This window comes from Haematobia irritans, chromosome 5, assembly GCF_050003625.1.
Source record: "Haematobia irritans isolate KBUSLIRL chromosome 5, ASM5000362v1, whole genome shotgun sequence".
NCBI classification, from domain to species: domain Eukaryota; kingdom Metazoa; phylum Arthropoda; class Insecta; order Diptera; family Muscidae; genus Haematobia; species Haematobia irritans.
Window position 1 is genome coordinate 164,630,226 of NC_134401.1, and position 26,400 is coordinate 164,656,625.

The following is a 26,400-nucleotide window of genomic DNA, read 5'->3' on the forward strand; positions in this document are numbered from 1 at the left end:
TAACTTTATGGATTTTAGCGACCAACCTGATTTAGTAGTGTTGGGAAAGTAACGAGTATTTGATTACAAGTACTCGTTACTGACAAATTTCCTGAGTACTCGTTACTATTAAATGAGTACTCAATAACCTCAATGCCATCCCAATAACCACGAACGTTTGCAAAATGCTAAAATTCAACAATTTTTCAAACAATTAGGGTAATCTTGAAGTTGAGAAAATCGCGTTCTCAACAAAAAACAAAAGTTACTCTCAATTGTAAAACTCAAAACATCAGCAATAGCTTCTCGAATGTAATCCTCAAATTGAATTTCATTCATCATTCAATAATTTCTCAAACAGTTTTCAATGTGAGACAAACTAAACATTCATGCCTGTTCTGGGTCTCACCAAACTGTACACCACACATTCTTCACACCTCTCAAAAAGTTAGTTGTTCTGCCTTACAAGTGAGAAAACTTTTTGGGATTTCTGATCGAAAAATATAATCAGTTGATTTTTTGCAATAAAATAAACCTATTTTGCAGGAGAGTTACAGTAGAATGTGAAAACAAAGGAAAAATCAACCCCTAAAATTATACACCGGACAAGAATTTTTCGTTAAAATTTTAGAAAGTTTTTTAAAATTTTATTTTGTGGCATATTCAACTGATTATGCTCAATAAAATGTGGAATAGATATAAAAAAAAGTTTCGAAATATTTTATTTATTTGTGTTAAAAATCTTCTAATTTTGGATACGATTGCTGTACACTTGGCCCACACAGAGAAAATATTCGTGTACATTTTTCAGGTCTGTGACGGTGTAAAGTGTAGTCCAGAACACCTCTTAAGTACGACACCTCACGAAATCGATTCATGTGCAAATATTTGTCAAAAAAATTTGTATAAAAGTTAACCCCACTTCGAACTGAACGTCAATACCACAATTCTAGGAATTTTATACATTGGTTTTCTTTTGTAGATGAAATGATGACAAATCCAGTGACGAAGAAAAATGCCGGGTAAACAAATAATGATGCCGTCTTTAAGATCGTAGATGAGATTTCTCATTTCATGGCGATGTTACACCAGTGTTGGCAAACATTTTGGACAGTTGATAAACACCAAGTCAAATAAAATCAAGATCAACAATAAAAATGTAATTTTTTTCTCAAATATTTTTATAACTGCACAGGTATAAATCCATCAAGTCAAAAAGATTTTTCTATATGATGAAAAATTGATATGAAAAATGATTACAATTTGGAAATTAACCAAATCCAAAATGCGCTGATTATATATCGAATTATAAAAAAAAATTAAATGAAACGGAATAACAATATAAACTAGGGCTTATAGATGGGTATTGAGTTCGAGTTTAGCCGCTAAAATCAAAAGTAAATCTTTGAAAGAAGATAGTGTAACATTTATCGATGAAAAGGCCAGTATTAAAGGTGTGTACTATGTTCCTTTTTCGAGTTGAAAACCACTTTATTTTCGCGATTACTTTTCCTTAAATAATCAAAATTATAAATGAAAAAAAACTTATTCCTGTAAGGTCTTGCCGAAATCTAGAGGAACAAGAAACTGTGCATAAATTGAGTTAATTTATCTGATTTATATTGAACTGTTTTAATAAAGTAACCGCGAAAATTTCAACGCGAAACGCGAACATAGTACTTACCTTAAGTTGGAATTATTGTGCTAAAATAGCAATTTTTTCACGGTTACATTTCTATAATAATTCATTGTAAAGAAAATAATCATTTGTAATTTTTGAATCTGATCATTTTCAAGTTGCATTAAAATTTGCACCAAGAAGATATGCTTTTATTCTATTCTTGCAGATTCAGCTTTGATTTTAGGGGCTAAACTCGAACTTAGTACTCACCTTTAATTTGTACGAGAATAGTACGAGAATACTCATTTTGCTACGAGTATGTTCAGTGGGTGGCGTGTTTACACGACGAAACAGACTGTTATCTGTCATCGTTCTTCGAGGTCGTTTTCATAACACTCCAATTGGATTTTATGAAATAATTTATTTATCTTTAAGTCGTTTTTAGGTCTAATACTGGAAAGACATACAAAATGAGCATTTCTCCTCTATCTCCGGCTAGTGGTATAGGTAGATTCTATAAAAAGTCTGCTAAGATTATACGTTTCGTAAGACAAGGATGTACTAATCGACCATTTTATCACATTGTTGTGTCTGAAGTAAGAGAATGAAAACAATATCTCTTCATTTATAATTTCCTAATATCTTTACAGCGTCGTAAGAACCAACATCAGCCAGTCATTGAACAAGTGGGAACTTTTGATCCCTTACCAAATCAATATAACGAACGTTTGGTTTCATTTAATTTTGAGCGAATTCGCTATTGGTTAGGAAAAGGAGCACATATGTCAACACCAGCCGCAGAGCTATTGGGTATCTCCGGTCTGTTGCCAATTCATCCTCGTACATATATGACGGCGTGGAGAAATCGTCAAAAGCAAGCAGCTACTGAGGAGGCTGACTCTCAATCAACGGAAAATGAAACTGCCCAGGGAAAGAATTGATAGATGTTTTCCTATTTCTTAGTGCTAAGTGTTAAATAAATTGCAAGACTATATAGAGAACGCTTTTATTAATACATCCCTTGTGGTTAGTTATTAAACTGGAATGTATTAGTTAACGCTCGATTGGCTATATGGTGCATTTTTGGGTGTAGTTTTAGAAGAGACTTCATGTAAGGTATGCACTATAGGAATATGCGAGTATAATGCACTATTGCCTGTAGTTATTTCTTAGCAACAATGTTTACTCTGTAAATGTTTGTCCTACCAGATACGACTTCATTTGCCAAATTTGACTGTATTGTTATAAGGAAATGATATTCAATCATTAGTGGAGATGTCACTGGCAACCAGTACAATATTTCATTGTTATGCTCTAAAATCGGACCAAAAGAGGATGATAATTTGGGAGAATAAACCATTGCACAGATGGTGCAGTCCTCTATTTCCAGACTTGAAATAAGCGCGAGTGGAGACCCGCATCGCAGTGTGCAGCACCAATATAATATAGTTGGACATCGATTATCCAAATCGGCAACCTGTTCATCAACCAACAGATTTTGCGTTGGGTTTGCCTTTGCGTCGGCATTTTGCATTGGAATCCTATGTGAGATTGTCTAATGGCCCTATAGTTAGTAAACCATCTCTTATAATAACTAGAATGGTAGGTTTCCATAACGTATCCCAAAAGTCCACAAAAAATATGTGCACGCATTTATTTTGTCCCCTCATAGCGACATGAGATTACACCTCTCAGATGTTGACAATCACTGTCGTATATAATATACCCGACTATATATAAACTTCACACAAAATTGTCCACTTTTCAGAGTGTACAAGTTTGTATCCGATTTAGCTACTTTTAGATATCGTATCGAATATAAATTTCTACAAATCGGTGTGAAGGGTATTTTCTTATTGAATTCCTTTCCAGATTTAAGTCATTATGGTTGAGATTATAAGGTTCTAAAATTTCCCTATTTGCGAATTTGTAACCCGGAACTTAGGGGGTTTATCTTGCACTATATGGACTATTTTATTAAGATTTTTTTTATTAAAAATGCCTTCATTTGTTTTAACAAGACGTTCTTAACATTTATTTGTTTCCTTTTCTTTATCCAATGTACGTCTAATATTAAATTACATTATCAAAATAAGAGTGCATTCCTAAATATGTAATTATAATTTAAGAATTAAGAATCGAATAATTTTGAATCTGAGGTTAACATGAAGACACATACGTGATGATGACACATGATGTTTCAAACAATATTGAGATACCATCACCAAAAAAATTGTAGTACAGTTTAAGTAATACTACTCATTTCATACTGGTGTTATTAATTTTAATTTAATTGTTTGTCTATTTGTGTTGAGGATGCTATGCTAGGAAGGATAAGTATTCATCTACTTTTCAATTTAGTCGTTCTTCAAAACGGATCCAATATTCTTTTTTGCTTGACCAATGGCTTTGTCTATCGCGTTGTCAATATCTGAAAGAAATGATAATATAATATCGAATTAGATTTTTATTGTTTCAAATTATTGTATATATTTTTGAAAATATAACTTATAGCATCTAGAATTATGTTTGACGAATTTCTGAGACAATGACACCACTCAGAAGTGTACACCCATGGCCGCCTGAATTTTGTCCACATTTGGGAGGTGTCCAGTTGTAAGAGGTTAATTTTAATGTTTTAATATTGCAAACGTCTCATGACAATTGTCCACTTTTGAGAAGTGTCCGGTTTTCAGAGTATCCAAGTTTGAGAAGTTTGAGAAGTTTCACCGTATACACAGAAAAAATATCACGAAATTTATGCGATTTAAAATTTTAATTGAGTTTTAAAAAATATTCAATTAAAAATTTAATTGATTCAACAAATTTTTTTTTTAATTGAAACAAAAATCAATCACAAAAAGTAGTTGGATCAATTAATTTTTTAATTGACTTTGTAGACTTTCTATGATTGAAGACATTTCAATTAAAAATTAATTGGATCAATTAATTTCGTGATTGAAGGCAAAAAATATTTTTTTGTGTGTAGCATAACAGTATAAAAACTTATAGTTATAGCCTACTTAGTTAAAAAAAATAAAAACTTTATTTAATTCATTTAAAACTAATTGACATATTTACCATGATGATGCTTAAGGAAATATGGACGCAAGATGCGGTTATAGATAACATAAGAACCATTTTGTTCTGTTGGTAGCATGCACCAGATCAGGAAACCACACTGAAAAAAAAGAAAATTAAAAAACATAAATAACTAATTAACAATAGTTTTTATGGAATTTAATAGAATCTAACAAACTAAAATACACAGTCTACCACAGTTGGGAATCCTACTGTATTTAGAGCAAATGTTGATTAGCTTTAAATTTTTATCTCGTTGCTTTAGTTTATTGCCTATTTGGTTTCCTCTCGTTGCGGTAAGCAATTGTATTCATACGATGCATTTCCTCCATGTGATGGAATCGGGCAGCACTCAGTGATAAGAGAGAAGTTCACCAATGTGGTATTACAATGGACTGAATATGTTAGTCTAAGTGAGCCTAATACATCGGGCTGCCACCTAACCTAACCTTCCTCCATGTTCGTACTTTAAATTATGTCTTTTCTCTCACAGCCATTCGGGTGTCGGAAAATATATTCACCCTCGTCGACCTTGTGTTCCTAATCGCTCAGACTCCGGCTGCAGAACTGTAATATGATCCCACCAACGGAATAGAATTTTGGAAGTCTAGGTCTAAGCACACTTCCAAAAATTACTTTTTGGTACACAGAAAAAAATTTCACGAAAATTTTTCGAATTAAAGTCTTGAGTTTTAAAAAATATTAAATTAAAATTTTAATTGATTCAACAAATTTTTTAATTGAAACAAAAATCAATCACAAAAATTAATAGTATCCATTATTTTTTTTAATTGTATGAATTAATTTTTAATTGAATTTCAATTAATTTTTTAATAAAAAAATTGGATCAATTAATTTCGTCATAAAAGACACAAAATTTGTCTTTGTGTGTACGTGTTCTGAGGGTTTCATTAACCCATGCCAGCACATGAAGCTCACTCTAAACTTTTAGTCAATGTCAAACCATTTTGCCTTTTTATAGTTTTTCGCTCTCGTCCGTTAAAAAAGGAGGTCATTGAGCCTATCACAATTGTCTTGTTAGACTGTCAACAAACATCTACCATAGCTAAATTTGAAGACTGCTTAATATAGTTTGTTTTTTAAAATATTAAATAATATGAAAAATAATATGAAAAAATATTAAAATTGCAAGACTTTCTCTTCAATCTTAAATAAATTATTCTAAAAAAAATTAAACATTATTAAATATTATTCTATGCTCTCTGTTATATAAATCTTTAATATTGATAATTTACCCTTGTGTCCTCAAATGTCATTTTAAAATTCTTTTAATATTTTATATTTAAAAAAAGAATTAGGAAAGTGAGCTTACCTTAATCAACCAGTAGAAAGGAATTATGGATGTCAATATAACCGAAAAATATTCAATAATTGACATCATTCCATAAGTAACCCAATATGTTAACCATTTGGTGTCATCCAATTTTGTGCTGGATTCAATGGCATGTATGGAGACATAAGCCGGATATACAACACCAATAATATTGCACAGTAATTGTGCTCCATAGCCAAAGATCAAATATAATGCACAAAAAGCAGCAGCACCTTAAATGAGATAAGAAAATAAATTGAAAATTCTAATTCACTATTGCAATCCACTACTAAATAACACATTTGTATTTTTATAAACAAAAAATACCATATTGCAAAGGGCGATTGTCGGCAAATATTTCAATTAATTTATTTTGTAATTGTTCAAACATTTTGTCTTTTTTATTTAAAAAATAATACAACACCGAATTCAATAAAGCTATTAGTAATATGATGACATTTACGATTTCAGCGAAACTTCGTAAATGGAATTATAATAATTCTATCCAATAAAAACAAAAATGACTGTTTCTACTTTGCGGTCTCTTCGGCGTATGTTGTTGCACTTAATAATTGTGGTTAAAACAGTGAATATACAAGAATTCTAATTATAAAATCTAGCTCTTGATAATTTAAAATACATGTGTGTGTATGCCCAAATGGTACGTTTATTTTTTGTTTTGGTTCTTTCTTGTAATCATATGAACAAGACATTTAGTAGCCCAATATTAAAATGAAACCTTATTAGCTCTAAATTTGTATATATGTCCCTAAGGAAATTTCTTTTAAACAAAGCTATCTTACTAGATAGTAATATAAGACTTACAAAATATTCGCAATTTTTTTAAGTTTTTAAAAACTATTCTATAATGAAGGACAATTTTCCACAATTTCTCATTACCTATAATTTTTTTATTGTTATATTTACCTTTATGAGGTAAATTTTTGAGAATGACACTTGGTCTGTATTTAAGAGATTTGTTAGTAGAAACAAAGTACAAAAATTATTTAAATACTTGAAAAGTCATTTACATTTGTTATGTGCAATAGGCCAGATACATAAAATTAAAAAAAATATATTTTTACACCTAATACAGGGTATTTTACACGAGATGTTATCAAGAGAAACTACCATATATGACAAAAAGGTGTCGAAGTAGTCCAGTAGTAGTAGTAGTAATGACTCTGAATCGGTTAAAACCAGTGTTGGCAGGTTGGTGATTTCTCCCAATTTTGTATCCATTCACTTTGTAAAACATTTTAACCCAGATATGCCGACGGGCCGTTATATTCCTTAGCACACCAACAAGTAGATTAGAAAATGTAAAGCACTGTAAACGCAGAAACCTGAACATAACAGGTGTACTACATGTAGTACAGTCGGCATATCTGGGTTAAGTTTTGAAAAAAAAATCTATAACAATTTAGGTGTTTTTCTTAATATTTGGTTCAAAACAACGATTTGCAAGTATGGTTGACTTGTATTTCGGCAATGTTTTTTTAAGGATCTTCTAACTTATAACAAATTAGAAGATCCTTATCTCAAAAAATACAAAATTTCGATGCTAGGCAATTTGGGCTCTTTCGATGCTATATAAAGGGCTCTAATAGAAGTAATCCTCTTCTGCTACTATACTATATAATCTTTTTTTCTAAGGTAGTAGGGCAGGATTTTAAAATTTTTGGAACAACTAAAAAAATGCTTCTTTGAAAAAAAAAAAAAAACATTTTCCCCATACCAACCTCCACAATTTGATCCAAAATGGTCTTTTTTAATTTTTTTGGTATAATTTTTTGTACATTTTGGTAGTTTATTTCAACTTCGGCTACTGTGGTTGCAATCTACAGGAATGTATTCTGTGCTTATTGTTGAAGTCATTATCCAGAATTGTGTTCAATGCGCATAGTGCTTAAAGTTTAATGTTTTCAATGTACTCAATTCGGTTTCCCAAATCAGCCGAATGCGTAGAACGATATTGATTGAATTTTTGACAAAACGTACACACAACATTTTTTGTTTGTTTTCAATCACGAAATTAATTAATCCAATTAATTTTTAATTGAAATGTCTTCAATCACAGAAATGGTAGCATTAATCACCAAAATCAATTAAAAAATTAATTGATCCAATTCAAAAATTAATTGATACAACAAATTTTTGTGATTAATTTTTATTTCAATTAAAATTTTAATTGGAAAAGTTTTCATGATATTTTTTTTCTGTGTGGATTCCATGTAGTATGAGACCGATGCATTATCGTGATGAGTGGAGAGTTATCGGCCCCTTTAACGAATACTTTGATATGACATTTGACACAGATATCACTGACGATAATACCAACGTAGAAAAAATTACGACGAATTTGAACTGTTTCCTTTCGATTCCAATGCACAGAAACAAATTTCACGAATAATTTTCCAATTAAAATTTTAATTGATTTTTAAAAAATATTCAATTAAAAATTTTATTGAATCAATAAATTTTTTAATTGAAACAAAAATTAATAGTATCAATTAATTTTTTAATTGATACTATCATTTCTGTGATTGAAGACATTTCAATGAAAAAATTAATTGGATCAATCAATTAATTTCGTGATTGAATCAGAAAAAAAATTCTTGTGTGTGGCTATCTTCAACCACAACAATATAGAAACTACAAGCCTTCATTAATAGATGCCTACGTATCATTTAAGTTATCTTTTGGCTAGATAAAATTTCAATTTCGAAATTAGGGAATAGAACAAACGAAGAATCCATAAGAAGAGAGATAACCACACACAAAAATGTTTTTTCGGGTTCAATCACGAAATTAATTGATCCAATTAATTTTTTAATTGAAATGTCTTCAATCACAGAAATGATAGTATCAATTAAAAAATTAATTGAAGGTCAATTAAAAAATTAATTGATCCAATTAAAAAATTAATTGATACTATTAATTTTTGTGATTGATTTTTGTTTCAATTAAAAAATTTGTTGAATCAATTAAATTTTTAATTGAATTGTCTAAACATAATAGTTTAGACTTAAAAACTATTTGTCATAAATATATGTACGATACTGAATTGAATAATTGTCATGAATTTTATAGTTGTAAAAACACTGTTCTCTATTGTGAATTATTGAAATATTTATAAGATGTTTCGTGGATGGTACATGAATTTTTTAACACTCACTTGGTTCTTAGACTTACTTAGGTGAGCACACAAAGCATCCCAATAAATCAACCACAAAACCTAATTCTCACTCTCTTTTCATTTCCCAATTATTTGCCCATAATATCTTTTGTGTGAGATATTGTGTCTGGCAAGGGTTTCCAGCATTGATCTCTCTTCTTTTCATTGAAGTTCTTCGCCGTCTTCGACCATCACCAATTACAGTCCACTTCCCCTCAAGACATCGGTCAAAGCACCTCCTAACCACCAAGCACTTTGCAGCTTTCGTCCCGATTCTCCCCCGAGAGTAAACATGGTCCTTTCGAAAAGAGAAATTTCCAGGCAGCGAAGTTCTACATCGACGGGAAGAGCGGATTCCAGGTAAACTTTGATAAAAAACGAAACAATGAAAACAGTCGTAAAAAACCATTATAAAGGTCAGACTTACAAAACGGTAGTTCTTATCGATCGTTAAACGGATATTTATTAAAGCGCAATTAAAACGTATTATCAAAATTCGTTCGGAAAATTATTTTATGGAAAGTATAAAAAATTACATTATTGAAATTATAAATTTTTCTCAATTTAAAGACGAGCTTCGTGATTTGCAAAAATTGAAATAATCTATGTATATGATACGGAAAACTAAAAGAAATATTAAAAATACGATAAAAATTCTCCGCCAACGTAAAAATACAAATTTTATCGGTTCATAATTTATATATTGCTGAAAAATATAACATGTGCTAGATAATTAATTTGTGGCAAAAATGTCAATGTAATCTCATAAATATTATATTTTGAGATCATTTCCAAAATAATCATCATAATTTTAAAAATCATCAGAAAATGCATAGAAAACTGGAAAACAACATATAACATAACATAACCTCGAAAGCTTGTTCAAAAAATTGTCATATGAAATCACATTGTATTAAAAAGAAAAAAAAAACTCAAAGTCAGAAATTTGTTGCAGAAATCCTGTTATAATTTGCAAATTTTTTGCATAAAATTTACAGTTATAATTCCCAAAATATTGGTATTTTTCATTGTCTTGCCCTTACATTTATAAATACATATTTTCTGAATTCCGTCATTACACCCAATTTCTCAATGTTTCAAAACAGTTACAGAAATAAACAAGTGCAACAATTTTTATTGTTTACCCAAATTCTTAAATTATCCTCGCATTTGTTTTGGCATTTTCATTATTATCTCGTCTTTACACTACTTTCTTAACAACAAGAATTTCGCCGAAATCTTTACAGAAAAGAAACGTCAAAAAAAAAAAAAATAATAATAAATAAGTAAATAAATAAAAAAGGAAATGTGCAACAAGAAAGATGTATATGACGAAATTTGTAGAGAACAGTGGTCCAGTGATTTAAAAAATCTGCATCTAAACGCAGGATTCCTACCAATTTAAAACAAATATTATTTAAAGACTACATACTGTGGAATAAGATTCAATAATTTAATTTAGCGAAAATCTGATCGATTGTGCAAAAATTTGATTATCGATTTTTTGAATGTTGTTTCTAATTTTGATAAAAACGATTTGTAAGTCGGCTTTAAGCGGATTTTCGGGATTCGAGGAAAAAATAAATAAATATAAATTGTACGAGCATTGTGGAATGTAAGTCATTTGTCAAAATTAGCATTTTGTAATAAATTACTAACACATACTACCCCACATTCTCTTCGATGTAAAACTATGATAATTATGCAGCTCACCCTCTGCCTTCAAAAATAAGAGTACAAATAGAAGAGCGTATTAACTACGACATACTTTCTCTTAAACGCATTGCTAACAATATCATTACGCTCACTCACACACACATTGGATTTTCCAAGAGAGAGTACGCACAGTACATCGATTACAGAAAATTATCGAAACAACATACAATCTGTATGCATCAAAAAACTTCAATTAGAAGTTAACGGTTTATGCTCATATGAGGCAACAATTAAATCTTTTTAATTATATTTATGCCGAAATATCGATATTTTTGTTAAAACCCAAGTTTAAATGGGAATACTCCCAAGTTGGATGAAATTAGAAATGGTTTTCTAATCAATGAAAATATGGAGAACGTTATATTTTAATGATCCCTCAGATTTACTACTAACCCCACTAATCTTTATTTAAAAATAATTTTCTCAATATTATTTATTTATATGATTTGAAACAAATTTAAAAAATTGAAGTTTATGCTGTTTTCGATTTGCTTCAAAATTCTCTTGGGATTTTAAATTACGCAAACAAGTTCAAAAAGTATATATTCGTGGCGTAATGTCTCTGTGAAACAAAGTGATGTTTACCATAAATTTTATCTCCAAGTGTATCTAAAAAATTTTAAAATTTCGCTTGTCTAGGCTATAAATGCCATAAAAAATCTGTCCCCTCAAGGATTTACAAATAATCCTTTAACTGCCATAAAGAGGTTGTCCACTCAAGGATTTACAAATAATCCTTTAGCTACGAATGCTACAATAAAAAGGATTTGCAATTAATCCTGTAGCTTAAAACACTATAATCTATCTATCTTTTTTCTCCACCTGGATTATAATCAAGTTAGTTTGTTGCATTTGAAATTTACGACGAATATATTACTATAAAATAATTTCATTACAAAGGGTTTACAATCAACTTAAAATTTTACGAATATACTCATTTGCTGTATATAGCTTGTCTCACGTTTCAATTCTGTAGGATTGCCATTGAGCACCAAAACAAAAAGGGAAAAAGCTTAATATTGTTACGAAAAGTGGCTTGATTTGTAACCCACGGTTTGATTTCTTTTCCGCAAAGTGTTTCATTCTACTGTAGCTTAAAAGTTTGTCATATTATTAAGTTCATCTATGTCCAATATCGAGTCTCGCGTCAATATGTTAGACCCCTCACAAAATAACGACTCTGCCCCAAGTGGATCATCCTCCAAGACCCACGGGGAAAATTCTACTTCGAGATCTTCAAGTTTTTACGAAAAATTTCTTTTTGGCTATAATCACCTCATTAACTTTTGTAAAGTGTACGATGAGATCGATGTTACAAATCTAACAGACTCTGCCATTGAAGTCAGACTAGAAGATTTGGATCAAAGATGGAACAGGCTCCAACGTGACTATGAAGATGTGTTTTTATGCCCAGAGTTTTCCCACACGAAGGAGGCCAAAGAAAATGTTCAAATTAACTTTGATAACTGCGCAGAGGCCTACTATGGAACAAGGTCTAAGATGTTAGATATCTTAAGAATTTCCTCAGTTCCAAATTCCCAAAACGTAACGCTCCGGCGTCCATCAGCTCCAAGAGAGCTTTCACAAAATGTCAGTCAATTCTCAGACAACTCAAATGTATGCATTAAAGTTCCCCCATGCGATACAGAGGTATTCAAGGGTAGTTACGAAGAATGGCCTTCATTTCGTGACATGTTCACGGCAGTGTACATGAATCACCCTAAACTCACTCCTGCCCAAAAACTCTACCACTTGAGAAATAAAACGAAAGGTAGTGCCGGTGCTATTGTGAAACGATACCCATTATGTGATGAAAATTTCTCCCATGCTTGGAATGCATTAAAATCGCGCTTTGAAAACAAACGAGTACTGGTGGACAACCAACTTAAGATTTTATTTAACATTCCTGTTGCGAAAACAGAAGATAGTGAGTCACTACAGAAAATTCATTCCACAGTAAACGATTGCTTGTGCACTTTAAAAAGCTTAGCCATAAATGTTGATGATTGGGATCCTATATTGATATACTTGGTATCAACTAAGCTTCCAGAAGAAACCATATCTCAATGGGAACAATCGCTAAAATCCCATCGCGAACTTCCCACTTGGTCTCAAATGGACACATTCTTAATAAATCGATTTGAGGTGGTAGAGCGAATCACTAGTTTCAAATCTGCTAGAGAAGGCCGATCTTTCCCTCCCTCAAACAAGCTCCCCTCGTCTAATAAAGTTCAAATGTATGCATCTCAAGAAAAACTTGAGTCCCCATGTCCATTGTGTAATCAAAAGCACAGTATACGCATTTGTCCAGAATTTCGTAAATTTTCCACCCAAGAAAGGATCGATTTCGTCTTTAGAAATAAGATTTGCAACAATTGCCTGTCTGACACTCACCTAAAATCGAAGTGTAAGAGCAAGTATAGGTGCATGCTGTGCAAAAAGCAACACAACACTCTCTTACATTTAGATCAATCTGATCCTAATATACAAAATTCCAAACCCTTATCTTCTGAGAGCAACATTGCGGCTACTTCTGAAGTAGGAGACAATTTTGATGCACAATCGCCCTCGACATCACGGGCAACATTTTCTCAGGTTCAAGCAAACTTTTCTATGAATAATGAAACGATATTACTTCGTACAGCCTTGGTCGAACTCGAACATCAAGGTGAACTATTCACAATACGAGCATTGATTGACCCGGGATCCCAGAGAACTTTCCTGTCTGAAAGGGTTCGAAATTTATTGAAACTGCCATATCGCAGATCTCTTTTTGAAATAAGTGGAGTTGGTGAAACAACCCAAAAAGCGGATAAGGAATGTGAATTGACACTGTATTGTCCCAGAAATGGTTTTCGGTTTGAAATTTCTGCGATTATTCTTCCCAAGCTCACAAAAAAAATACCTTCTGTTTCTTTTAACGTCGCATACTCCAAGGAGCTCAGAGAATTGGACTTAGCTGATCCCCATTTTAATAAATCGTCCAATATTGATTTGATTCTCGGAAATGACTCAGAAAGATTCATAAACATAGAAGGTATAAAGAAAAATATTTGTGGACAGGCATCCGCTTATAACACCATCTTTGGATGGGTACTCAACGGTCCCATGGCAACACACATATCCATGTTCACAACAAATGTTGTCCCTTACGAGGACAAGAAAATTAGCGATATTCTTAGGAAGTTTTGGGAAATCGAGGAAATTCCCTCTGACCCAATTTGTTCGGATGAGGACAAATATTGTCAACATTTTTATTCATCTACTACAACTCGTGATTCTGATGGCCGATATATAGTACGGCTCCCGTTCAAACAAGACTTTCCCGATGCGCTATTTCTAGGCTCGTCACGTTTTCTCGCTCTAGGGCAATATTCAAGATTAGAAAGAACATTGTCCGCTAACTCAGAGCTCCAAAAGGAATACCATGCTGTTCTCAATGAATATATCTCATTGAATCACATGGAAGAAACTTCCTCCCAAGAAATTGCTACCATGGGTAAATTTTCCTCATATTACCTCCCACATCACGCGGTAGTGCGACCTGAACATAGGTCTACTAAAGTAAGGGTTGTTTTCAACGCCTCCCGCAAAACTAAGTCCGGAGTTTCTCTAAATAATGTGCTCTACACGGGTCCCACTCTCCAAACAGATTTGATATCTACAATCCTCAATTGGAGGAGATACAAGTTTGTGTTTAGTGGAGATATTCAAAAAATGTACCGTCAAATAAAGGTACACCCCGCAGATAGGCCATATCAACGCATTTTATTTCAACCAAATAAAAATGGTCCTATTAAAGATTATCAATTGAATACAGTTACGTTTGGTGTAAACTGTGCCCCCTTTCTAGCAATAAGCACTTTACAGCAATTAGCCACCGACTGTGAAGCCCAGTTTCCAACCGTATCAAAAATATTGCGTAAAGAGACTTATGTTGACGACATTTTGTCCGGGGGTTTCTCAATCGAAGAGGCTTTAAAGGCACAGAAAGATCTGATTGCGGTTCTCAAATCTGCTGGGTTCCCATTGAAAAAGTTTACGGCAAATAACTCGGATTTACTTACCAAACTTCCCAAAGAAGATCTATATGACTTAGATTTTTTACGTTTCTCTGAGAAAAGTTCAACTAAGACTTTAGGCATAAAGTGGAATGCGCTTCTAGACCACTTTTCCTATACATATGTTCCACCACAACCAGATTCAAACCCAACCAAGCGCAAAATACTATCTATTGTAGCGCAGTTATTTGATCCCGCTGGTTGGATAACGCCTGTTGTAATTCGGTCGAAAATCCTCATGCAGCAACTCTGGCTGTAGGGTACCGAGTGGGATGAACCAATTAATCCCGATTCTCTAACTAACTGGGAAACTTTACAACTCGATTTACCCCATATTGAAGACATAAAGATCCCAAGATGGATCCAATTCACTCCAAGTAGTAATATTGAGATACATGGCTTTTGTGACGCATCAAAAGTCGCGTACTGCGCATGCGTGTACGTGAGATGTGAAGTGTCCCCATCTCAGGTTACCTGTAATCTACTAACGGCTAAAAGCAAAGTAGCCCCCTTGAAGACCATAACTCTTCCGAAATTAGAGCTTAATGGTGCTGTACTTTTATCCAAATTAGTGAACTATGTTCTGAAAATTTTCGAAAGCAACGTCAATTCGATAACCCTGTGGACAGACGCATCCATTGTTCTTGGATGGTTGTCAAAGCCCCCCATGTCATGGGAAACCTATGTAGCCAATCGCACTTCTCAAATTCTAGATTTTACTCCGAATGCTAAATGGAGATACGTTTCCACGCACGAAAACCCAGCAGATCTTGGCACGCGCGGCTGCAAACCGCAGGATCTTATGTCCAACACTTTGTGGTGGAATGGACCGAATTGGTTAACAAAATCAGATTCCCATTGGCCCAAGAAAAATCCGTTAACGTTCCCAGAAAGCACTCAGGTTACTACTTGTCACGTTTCTACCAAAGAAGATGACATATTATTCAGATTTTCATCATACACAAGAGCGTTAAGGGTCCTTTCTTACGCTTTCAGATTTTACCACAGAGTTAACCCTCGATTCAAAACCTCAATTAGAATTCCAAGTATCGATTTGAGTCTTGATGAGTTACAATTTGTAAAGACTCGATTAATTATACTCTCCCAAAAGAAATTTCACCCAATAGAGTATGAAACTCTTGTAAATTCTCAACCGATTTCACGTAAGAGCAATTTGTCAACCTTAAACCCGTTCTTAGACTCTAAAAATATTTTACGTGTAAATGGTAGATTGTCTGAGTCATCTCTTCCATATCGAGAGCGTTACCCAATCATACTTCCAGGTAACTCTAGACTATGCTATCTTTATTTACTACACTTACATAATTTTTTGGCTCATGCAGAAAGCAACCAAATGTGTAGGTTTACTCAAACCGAATTTTACATTTCCCGACTCAAACCTAGAGTAAAAAGCATTATTCATAAATGCAAGACATGTATTATTTATAGACATAATCCAGGTTCCCAAATTATGGCACCTCTTCCACCAGAAAGATGCACATTTTCTTCACCATTTCACATCACTGGGGTGGATTTTGCAGGTCCATTTGACCTGAAAAGCTCGACACTTCGGAATTCTCCAATAATAAAAGGCTATGTGTGTGTCTTTGTTTGTTTCGCAACAAAAGCCGTGCATTTGGAAGCTTGCTCCGATCTCTCGTCGGCTGCTTTCGAAGCGGCCTTTTCCCGATTTGTCGGGAGGCGGGGTCTCCCCCATCGGGTGGTTTCCGATAACGGAAGAAATTTTCTTGGCGCAAGCCGGACTCTTTTGAGGGAATTTTCTCAATTTTTGAAAATAACATCAAGGGATATCGCTGAAAGATACTCGATTCACGGATTTGAGTGGAAATTTATCCCACCACATGCACCTCATATGGGCGGCCTATGGGAGGCCGCAGTTAAAAGCTTTAAAATTCATTTCAAAAAGCTTACTGGCTCCCATAAATTCAATTTCGAACAAATATCTACAATACTTGCTCGGATAGAGGGAGTCTTGAATTCTCGCCCAATCTCCGCATTATCTGAGGATCCTACGGACTTAACCGCACTTACCCCAGGTCATTTCCTTAGAGGATCCCCCCTAATGGCACTACCAGAACCCTTGTCCTCCAATATTTCTCTCATAAATAGGTGGCTTAAACTAAAAGCAATCCATCACCAATTCTCAGTTAGATGGAAACAAGATTACCTTAAGTCCCTACAAAAACGCTACAAATGGAAAAATTCTCTTCCAAACCTTAAGAACGGTGACATGGTAATAGTTATGGATGATTTACTTCCTCCAAGCGAATGGTGTTTGGGAAGGATAGAAAAAACGTATATGGGATCCGATAGCAATGTTCGTGTTGCAGATGTACGTACTTCAACCGGAATTCTTAAAAGACCCATATCAAAACTTTGTTATCTCCCATTCTCAAACTCAACAGATGAAAATCAAACAGCATAACAACAACCCATATCAATTTAAGATATATGGTTTTCCATCATATTTTACTTTAAGATACCCCTAACTATTTTTATATTTATTTGCAGAATCTCAACAAGACACCAATTAAAACCTAATGTCTATAAATGTAAATTATGTAACAAGTTCCATGCTTTAAAGGTATGCCCAAAATTTCTGTGGATGACTCCAAGAGAGCGAAAAGCCATGGTACTAGCCGAAGTTTACTGTATTAATTGTTTGGCGCGTAGCCATCGGTTTCGCGATTGCCGATCGCCCAACATGTGCCAAACATGCGGACGGCCTCATCACACCCTTCTACACGCGAGTTATCATCAAAGCAGGGATAGTCAACGGAAGTTACACAATTCCAACAACAATCTATCACAGATTCGAAAACCAATGAAAAATGCATCCACTAATCAGCAGAAAAGAGCACATAAAGGCAACAGGACTACATCCAAACCGGCTCCAAATCAACAACTTCTCTCGGAAGCCATTAGAGCTCTAGCATCAGTTTTGTGCTCAAGTGAACAATAACTTTTTCTGACCCGGCGGTATGTCTAAACATAATAGTTTAGACTTAAAAACTATTTGTCATAAATATATGTACGATACTGAATTGAATAATTGTCATGAATTTTATAGTTGTAAAAACACTGTTCTCTATTGTGAATTATTGAAATATTTATAAGATGTTTCGTGGATGGTACATGAATTTTTTAACACTCACTTGGTTCTTAGACTTACTTAGGTGAGCACACAAAGCATCCCAATAAATCAACCACAAAACCTAATTCTCACTCTCTTTTCATTTCCCAATTATTTGCCCATAATATCTTTTGTGTGAGATATTGTGTCTGGCAAGGGTTTCCAGCATTGATCTCTCTTCTTTTCATTGAAGTTCTTCGCCGTCTTCGACCATCACCAATTACAGTCCACTTCCCCTCAAGACATCGGTCAAAGCACCTCCTAACCACCAAGCACTTTGCAGCTTTCGTCCCGATTCTCCCCCGAGAGTAAACAGAATATTTTTTAAAACTCAATTAAAATTTTAATTGGAAAAATTTTCGTGAATTTTTTTTCTGTGCATAATGGGAAATGGTAGTGGATAGGACACACACCAGCACCATTTACAGAACTGCTCTGGATTGGAACGCCCAAAGTGCTAGACGCCCAGTGCGGCCTAGCAAAGATCTGTATCCATGTAACTAAAAGTATTAAAGCATTCGTGGGAAGAAGTTAAAATTATTTGTCACAATAGAAGAGAATGGAATTTTCTTGTAAATGTCCTATATTCCTATGCGGAATGAAATATATGAAAAAGCACAGATTGCAAGTGGTTTTTTACCCAATCTTCATTTCTAACTTAGATTTTTGTAGGGCTTTAATAGAAAATCCCATCGAACTGATATCTCACGAATTAAAAGGCAATTGTGTAGACGAAATAAAGTGCGCAAATGGTTAACACAGGCATTAAATGAAGTGCCAAGACTTGTCGGTATCTCCATGGACTACGGCCGAAATTACAGTCAACGGACCCAAAATGATGAATTTAATAACGTCCACCCTTGATACAATATGCAAGATTTATGGTACAAAATAAAAATAAAAAAAATTAGTAAAAGGGCCCAATATACATATGTCGTACATACAAAAAGCTACAGGTAAAATATTTGTATGTACATTATATGTCCATGCCACTTTTAATTACGATGTAAGAATATACAATTTGTCTAAAAATATGCAACCAACCTTAAAATACCCTTAAAAATGTTCAAATTGATGACATATGATTTGAACATTAAAGGCATGCACAGCATGGCGGCCAGTCATCAATTGTCACAGAATTCCTTATTGTACTCATTATCTATGAACCCATGACGCAAACATAGCAAATTCTAACGAAAACGTCCGGATAATGTGTGTATGGCCCAATAATACAATACACATTGCTTGGTTACTCAAATGTTTGGGTTGCTATGAAAAATCAACAAATAAATTCATTCTAAGATTCTTAAAAGAAAAGAATCATTAGTGAATATACAAATTATTTGGATATAATATAAAATTTAAGTGAAAAAAAATTGGCAAAATACAAATTATTCAAAATGGAAATGCCAAGTAAGTTTATGGAATGTAGTAGTATATACTAACGAAAGACAAGTCTAAGATATATTTACAAAATGTATTTTAGTTCCAATTGCAAATGATTTGGAGAAACGTATTTCTGATGCATTTTGTATTTTTGATCATCATGGAGATAAAACTATTGATGTACGTGAAGTTGGTACTGTATTGCGTTTCTTGGGTTGTGTGCCCACAGAACAAGAAATAAACGAAATTATTACAGCTACCGAAACTGAGGATTCTAGTGGCGAAGTACATTTGACAAGATTTTTACCGCATGTGTCACAGCTCCTAATAGAACACAAGTACTTATTGTTTAGACTTGACATATGTACGCTAGATTCATTTGTTCTCTTGTTTTCCTTTCTCGCAAAAGAATGGAACCAGCCGAACCAGAAAAACTACTGCAAGCCTTCCATGTATTGGATCCCGAGAATCGTGGTAGTCTGACAAAAGATTATCTAAGTAAACTTATGATCGAAGAAGGTGAACAATTTACACAAGAAGAACTTGACGAGATGATGGCCGTTGCTGTGGATCCATTAACTGGCAATATACCTTATGAATTCTATCTCAATCAGCTGATGGTAATTTTTCATTTTATTATTTCTTTATGTTATAAAAGTCTTTATTTTTCGCGTGAAAAAGCACAAACCCAAAAATTCAATTTATGACCTAGCTGATGAAATTCAAGCTGAAAAAATCAAAGCTACAAAGCCATCTAAAAAATCGAGAATATCAAAATTTGAAATTAAATAATTGTTAATGCATATACAATTTTTTTTGTTATCTATTGCAGGTTTATCTCTGAATGACTTCAATAAAAGTTTAGTATATTAATGTAATAAACTTGTTTTCCTTAACTACCATAAGTTAGTGCAAAGAGCAAGTAAGAAAAAAAAAAACAATATCAAAGTGAGCCTAAAATTAACGGCTTGCCACTACTTAGTTAACCGGGCAGCCCATATATATGGGAACTACAAATACATAAATCAGAACTATAGCTCCTACTGTGGAAGAGAATTACTCTAATTAGAAAATGAAATAAATATATGAGGATGATGACCATATATGTACCAAATTTCAAACGGACAGACACCCGCTTAGGGTATAAAAACAAGTTTTTTTTGCCAAATTGAAAGATTGAACGGACGTTTTATGGACCAACAATTGTACTTCAATATGCATTTTCTTTCAAGGAGTAACGCAGTAATCCAAGACTGCAAAACGTGAAATATTTTAATTATAATAAACTTTTGACCGGGTGAATCATAAGCTGTTGTTGTATAAGCTGGATAGGATTGGATTGGCCAGTACACTTTTGGCTTGGATTTCGTCGTATCTTGAGTGTCGTAAGCAGATTGTGTCTTTTGGTGATTTCTATTCGAGGTGCTTTGATGTCCCATCAGGTGTGCCTCAGGGTAGTCATTTGGGGCCTGTCTTATTTTTGTTATTTAGAAACGATTTACCTCAGTCCGTAGTTAACTCTAGGATTTTGATGTATGTTAAGTTATTCTCCTCGTTCGATAATTCTGGTCGGGTGCATTTATTACAGAAAGATTTGGATAGGTTTGGTGATTGGTGTAGGGTAAATCTAATGGATTTGAACTTGAAGAAATGCAAGTTTATGCGTTTCTTCAGGTCTAGGTCTATTGATGTTCGGTATAGTATACAGAGCATGTTATTGGAGGAGGTTGATTCTTTTGTTGATCTTGCCATTGTTATGGATCGTAGGCTTAATTTTAATTATCATATTAATTCGATGGTGAGTAAGGCATCTGGGGTTCTAGTCATAAAGCGTTGGGCGAAGGAGTTTCCGGGCGAAGGGGAGGCTTTTTACTGCCCTTGTTATACCCATTCTGGAGTATGATTCTATCGTGTGGGATCCTCAGTATGTTTACATTGATAAGATAGAATCGATTCAGAAGCAGTTCTTGTTGTTCGCTCCGAGACATCTTCATTGGAACAGTGATTTTGTTCTTCCTCCTTACACTTCTAGATTGAGGCTTATTCATTCTACTCTACTCTTAGGAGCTTCGACGATGTTGAGCTTCATGATGATGTATAGGCTAGTTTGTGGGGATATTCCATGCTCTGAATTGATATCTAGGATTAGGATAAATGCTCCTTTTAGGTCATCTAGGAATTACCAGTTTCTTTTCATTGATTTTCAACATTCGAGTTATGTGGAGCCTATTCGAAGGATGTGCATTAATTTTAATTCAATCTATCATCTAGTTGACACTAACTTAAGTATTGATATGGTGAAGTCCAGAATATTTGGCATATTTGGATAACATATTTAAATAACCTAATATTTGGTATTGTGTTGTAATATATCCGGCTGATGAATCCTTCTCTGTAGCTGCTTAAATCCCTCTGCCTCCACCCCGCCATGGTCTGGATCATGGTTGTACGCTGTCCCTACGTCATGGGGACGAGGCCCTCGCGGTCGGAAGGGGCGGGAAAGTGGGCGATGTGACCGTTCGAACAAAAATATAATATTATTAAAAAGCATTTTTTTTGCCGAATTTAAAGATTAATGGACGTTTTATTGAACAACAATTGTTCTTCAATATGATTTCCTTTCAAGGAGTAATTCAGTAATCCTAGACCACAAAACGTGAAACCATATTTCGACAATGTTTAAGAAAAAGAGAAACAAAGGAGTACGCAAACATTCCAGCTTATCGTGCAAATTTTAGTTTTTGCCCTTGATTATTTCGGGTCAAAAAGATTCAAACAAAAAGACCTTTCGATAATGAAAGAAAGAAAGAAAGAAAGGACATGTATATCACATTTCGAAAGTTCATGAACTCAACCCTCTCCCCATTGACTTTTTGGTCGAATGACTTTTAAATGAATTTTTCCATTGTTTTGTACTTTGGTCTGAAATTGAAAAACTATGATAATTGAAACGAAATTAATGCACACATATTTAATTATCAAAGAGTCGTTGTATGGATACACCTGTTATGGAATTTTTAGCAGCAAATACCCCAGTGATTGTGCAAACAAAAAACTCAAATACTTGCCAGCTCAATTTTTCGGAAAAGGCAAGACGTTTATAAAATTGAGCAATGCGAATAAGTGAATAAAAAAAAAAACACTAAAGCAGTTTGTTTTTGCCATAATCAAACATACTTACCCAGACCCACTTTGACAATAGCAACACTATGACGGTGTTCTTTTTCTTGTCGCTGCCTTATACTTTGCAATATATAATCCCATAGCCACATCTGTATTTTGTTTTTGTTTCTCTGTTTTATGGAAATCAAGCTCTAACCTATAAAGCGAACAGTTAAGATTCTACGTCACACTCCTAATGGGCTTGTGGTTGTAAGACAGACAGGCTGCTGGTAAGACCAGCGATGCTACATCACCAGCAATGATGAACAAAGATATAACTCACTACACGGCACACGTTCTTCATTAACTATAAGCACACACGCATAATACATATATGTATTAGGTCTCCGTGAGTAATCAATAATGATGTGGACTCTGGCGGTGAACTATACAAAAAAAAAAAACGGCCACGAATACAATTGTATTGTTGTTTCTCAAATATTTTTGCTTTTTAGCTTTGCTTCACAAAACAAGCCGCCTTGAATCGTCGTAACATATATATATTTTTTATCGTAGTTAATAGATTCCATAAAATTCTTTTTAATTGCCGTCCCTAGACCGATACAACAGGCAATGGTGTTTCGTTGGTCTCTATCAATCAGATCTCGAGTACTATACTGATAGGTGAGAGCAAAACTCTCCTTATTTATTAACGTAAACAAAAGAATAAAATTGATATGTAATGCTTCCTATAGTACACCACACACAACTGGAGAGTGTACACAAGTCCATGTATGAAAAAGAAAACAGAAACAAAGAGAGCCGGGCATAGCCATTATGTATTCGCTTTAATAATGGCAAAAATGTAAATAATGACAGTTGTGGGATTTAGGTAAAACGTCATATGTAAAACAAAAACGAGATAAAACGCAACAAAGCCAGTAAACATGCATTTTCTAAGAGACTTCCAAAAGACTTTCTTGGTCCGTAGTTCATTGAACTATAATTTCATCTAGTGAAAGTTAGATATTCAGGTAGTTGGTAAACACATGGTTTCGTAATTGGTAGCTTGAGAACACAAAATGTCGATTTTTCGAAACTTGCAAGTCGGTTTTCTGATGCGTTTATGAAATTGGCTTTTAAACACCTTAGTGAGGTTGAATACAATTTTGCAAAACTTGTATGTTTACAAATAAAAAAATTAGGTGATCGAAATCGAATCCGGATTCGAATTTTCTGATGTACAAATTAAAAAATTACTTATTATTATTTTGCAACTTTATTAAAATTATTTTGCAACTTTAGCTGGGTAAAATGTTCCAAGAAAAATTCTAAATAAAAAACCAAAAGTCTATATGAAGACGAATATTTTTTATCAAATCTTGTCATATAAACTCTAGTTTACACTGAAAATGTACACTTGATGAGAGTCGACTTTTCTTATGTATTCTGATCTGCTGAATTAAAAAAAAAAAAAAATTAAAAATGTTTATGGAACAGTTTTTGAGATATCCCGTTATTGTTAGTTTTTCGCTCTTTTTACACTAAACAAAGTATATCTCGAGTTATAAATGTCCGATTATATCGTTGTTGGTACTTAAATGAAAGGTATTAAGATGACGAATAATCGTATCGTAATCGTAATCGCAGAAAAGGTCCATTGTAAAATATGATTTTTTTGAAAATTTGGTCTTTTCACATCGATATTTTTTGAACCAACTAAAAATTATCACAGATCCAATTATAATACCTTTCATACCGATATAATCTGACTAATCTTTCTAACTCGAGATATAATTTGTTTAGTGAAAAAAGAGCGAAAAACTAAAAATAACGGGATAACTCAAAAACTGTTTAATAATTTTTTTTAAATTTTTTTTCTTCGAATTCAGCAGATCAAAATACATAAGAAAAGATACCTCTCATCTAGTGTACATGATTTTTTTTTGTAAACTAGTGTAAGAGATGGAATAGATCCAGAGCATTGATTGCGTAACATTGCGTCTTCCTAAATTAACCCAATCAAAAAAGTAAACGCTAAAAAAACTGGGGTTCGGATCGAAAACTGTACATAGGACCCAACTTTAATGGAAAGTTCGAAAATAATATTGCTCATGAAATGGATTTTTATTCCCGACTAAAGAATCAAAACGAGCTGTGTACATTTGTCTACTTATTGTAATCACGCTAAAGTCCTTACCAGCGATCCATATTTTGCAGATAGTTTTACTGTTATTAAACTCCAACTCCATATTTTTAATAATCAGATTTTGATATTTGGATTTGAAATTTCCATTCGATTAGCCTGGCATTTGCAATCGGTTATTTTTTTCGTATAAAGAGATTTGCTTCTCCATCAAAATCTTTCGCATAATTTTTTCTGGGAATAATGTTAATATGATAGAAAAAAAAATGGCAGAATCTTCGAAATATTTTTTAAGACATAATATCGCACATCGTATTTATAGGTGTACGTTTTAAAATACGCCACTGGGTAAATGTTTATACATACTGGAGTGTAGCGAGCAGTGAAAACCAAAAACAAATTTCTTCACATTCGAAAAGAAGCCGGCAAAAGACCCGATAACAGAAGACAACAAAATATGCTGCTAATACTTGCATAGTATGGTCTTAAGGCATTTCGTTGACGTTGAATTTAATTATAATTATGGGACACATGAATGCACACACATACATTGTGTTTTGTATATGTTTTATATATATGTTAAAATGCACAAAAATATTAAAACCAACAACATCGACGCCACGTATAATAAAATGCGTGGCAATTTCACTTTCACGAAGGTAATACGAGGGAGACAATTGTGTCCTTGCCCTTTGACAGTATTTAAATGACGTAAACTATGGTTCATTTTTAAATTTTCCCCATACTATAACTACTGGATATGAGCTTTGTGAACTTACCTAAAAATAGATAGAATTTTGGAATATTGGTTTTTTCCTCAACTGTATTGAAAATTTTTGACCAGGGCTTCGATTTGTCGTTCAACGACGCATCCACAGTATCTTTGTATTGATCCAAAAACTGCTGAACCTGAGCCGCCATTATAAATTTAAGTAGTCACTCTAGAATAGAACCAAAGTCCACAAACGATGCAATTAGAGAAAAACTCCCAATAATCAGAGCTATTATACCACCTACCTCGATTTACTTGAGCAAAAACAAATTAAAAAAAGTGACATTCGTAACTTGTCAGCTTCAGGGTTGCCGTTAGCTAAATATTAAGAAGGGTTTTAGACGATGCAATAATTGCATGCAATAATTGCACGCAATTCTTGTTTGTAGGCAAACGGGGTAGAGAAGCAAAGGGGGTAAAAAAAATTTCATGTTTTCCGTTCCTCTTGCAATTTTTTGACATTTCTGAAACTTGAAATTTCAAGCGATTGCATGAAAAATTTCAACGTATAAATGCTGAAGTTTTTAAGAAGCAACTTTAAAAGAGAATACAAAAAATTGCACGCAACCAATTGCATCGTCTAAAACCCCTCTAACTCTAATAGGGGTTTTAGACGATGCAATTGGTTGCGTGCAAGTTTTTGTATTCTCTTGCTTCTTAAAAACATCAGAATTTATACGGTGCAATTTTGCATGCAATACGCTTGAAATTTTTTGACGTTTATTAGCTCAATCTTCATTAATTGGTAATTCGTAACAATAAAATACATAGTGAAAAAAATTGTTTAAGCAATTGCAAAAATAAAAATGGAAGATAATAACGAAAAAAATCATTGAATCACCACAGCACGTATGTTTTCATATTTTTAAAA

At 33.4% G+C, this 26,400-nt stretch overlaps 4 protein-coding genes across 8 annotated transcripts; 3 read left to right on the forward strand and 1 right to left on the reverse strand.

The window, feature by feature from the left end:
- Nucleotides 1–1,852: 1,852 nt before the first annotated feature.
- mRpS16 (mitochondrial ribosomal protein S16) lies at nt 1,853–2,601 on the forward strand. The gene is made up of 3 exons (XM_075309860.1): nt 1,853–1,980; nt 2,046–2,196; nt 2,251–2,601. Exons 1-3 carry the CDS (start codon nt 1,919–1,921, stop codon nt 2,539–2,541), a joined length of 504 nt encoding a protein of 167 aa, XP_075165975.1. The 5' UTR covers nt 1,853–1,918; the 3' UTR covers nt 2,542–2,601.
- Nucleotides 2,602–3,607: 1,006 nt separating this feature from the next.
- ReepB (Receptor expression enhancing protein B) lies at nt 3,608–25,861 on the reverse strand. 3 transcript variants are annotated; one of them, XM_075309857.1, is made up of 5 exons: nt 25,775–25,861; nt 25,537–25,698; nt 6,015–6,247; nt 4,682–4,781; nt 3,608–4,031 (listed from the first exon to the last, which is right to left on the reverse strand). In XM_075309857.1, exons 2-5 carry the CDS (start codon nt 25,676–25,678, stop codon nt 3,958–3,960), a joined length of 549 nt encoding a protein of 182 aa, XP_075165972.1. In that variant the 5' UTR covers nt 25,679–25,698; nt 25,775–25,861; the 3' UTR covers nt 3,608–3,957. The 3 variants fall into 3 exon arrangements, with proteins under 3 accessions (XP_075165972.1, XP_075165973.1, XP_075165974.1); XM_075309858.1 differs by lacking the exons at nt 25,537–25,698; nt 25,775–25,861 and adding an exon at nt 22,691–23,288; XM_075309859.1 differs by lacking the exons at nt 25,537–25,698; nt 25,775–25,861 and adding an exon at nt 6,342–6,557.
- Nucleotides 9,082–18,209, forward strand: LOC142238256 (uncharacterized). 2 transcript variants are annotated; one of them, XM_075309856.1, is made up of 2 exons: nt 9,082–9,552; nt 17,502–18,209. In XM_075309856.1, exons 1-2 carry the CDS (start codon nt 9,485–9,487, stop codon nt 17,950–17,952), a joined length of 519 nt encoding a protein of 172 aa, XP_075165971.1. In that variant the 5' UTR covers nt 9,082–9,484; the 3' UTR covers nt 17,953–18,209. The 2 variants fall into 2 exon arrangements, with proteins under 2 accessions (XP_075165971.1, XP_075165970.1); XM_075309855.1 differs by lacking the exon at nt 9,082–9,552 and adding an exon at nt 10,544–10,807.
- LOC142238255 (dynein regulatory complex protein 8) lies at nt 19,072–20,391 on the forward strand. 2 transcript variants are annotated; one of them, XM_075309853.1, is made up of 4 exons: nt 19,072–19,536; nt 19,610–19,847; nt 19,919–20,129; nt 20,191–20,391. In XM_075309853.1, exons 1-4 carry the CDS (start codon nt 19,524–19,526, stop codon nt 20,299–20,301), a joined length of 573 nt encoding a protein of 190 aa, XP_075165968.1. In that variant the 5' UTR covers nt 19,072–19,523; the 3' UTR covers nt 20,302–20,391. The 2 variants fall into 2 exon arrangements, with proteins under 2 accessions (XP_075165968.1, XP_075165969.1); XM_075309854.1 differs by having other exon boundaries at nt 19,082–19,536; nt 20,342–20,391.
- Nucleotides 25,862–26,400: the final 539 nt, after the last annotated feature.

Bases quoted from the DNA above. Each gene is read 5' to 3' on its own strand.
- mRpS16 (XM_075309860.1), top strand. From the start codon at position 1,919: ATGTTCAGTGGGTGGCGTGTTTACACGACGAAACAGACTGTTATCTGT. The intron at 1,981-2,045 runs GTCGTTTTCATA...AGTCGTTTTTAG, and splicing joins ATCTGTCATCGTTCTTCGAG to GTCTAATACTGGAAAGACAT. The intron at 2,197-2,250 runs GTAAGAGAATGA...ATATCTTTACAG, and splicing joins ATCACATTGTTGTGTCTGAA to CGTCGTAAGAACCAACATCA.
- LOC142238256 (XM_075309855.1), top strand. From the start codon at position 10,701: ATGTTGTTTCTAATTTTGATAAAAACGATTTGTAAGTCGGCTTTAAGC. The intron at 10,808-17,501 runs GTAAGTCATTTG...ATTTATTTGCAG, and splicing joins TTGTACGAGCATTGTGGAAT to AATCTCAACAAGACACCAAT.
- LOC142238255 (XM_075309853.1), top strand. The intron at 19,848-19,918 runs GTACTTATTGTT...TTCTCGCAAAAG, and splicing joins CAGCTCCTAATAGAACACAA to AATGGAACCAGCCGAACCAG. The intron at 20,130-20,190 runs GTAATTTTTCAT...CGCGTGAAAAAG, and splicing joins TCTATCTCAATCAGCTGATG to CACAAACCCAAAAATTCAAT.
- ReepB (XM_075309857.1), bottom strand. From the start codon at position 25,678: ATGGCGGCTCAGGTTCAGCAGTTTTTGGATCAATACAAAGATACTGTG. The intron at 6,248-25,536 runs GTAAGTTCACAA...ATCTCATTTAAG, and splicing joins AAAATTCTATCTATTTTTAG to GTGCTGCTGCTTTTTGTGCA. The intron at 4,782-6,014 runs GTAAGCTCACTT...CTTTTTTTTCAG, and splicing joins CTTTCTACTGGTTGATTAAG to TGTGGTTTCCTGATCTGGTG.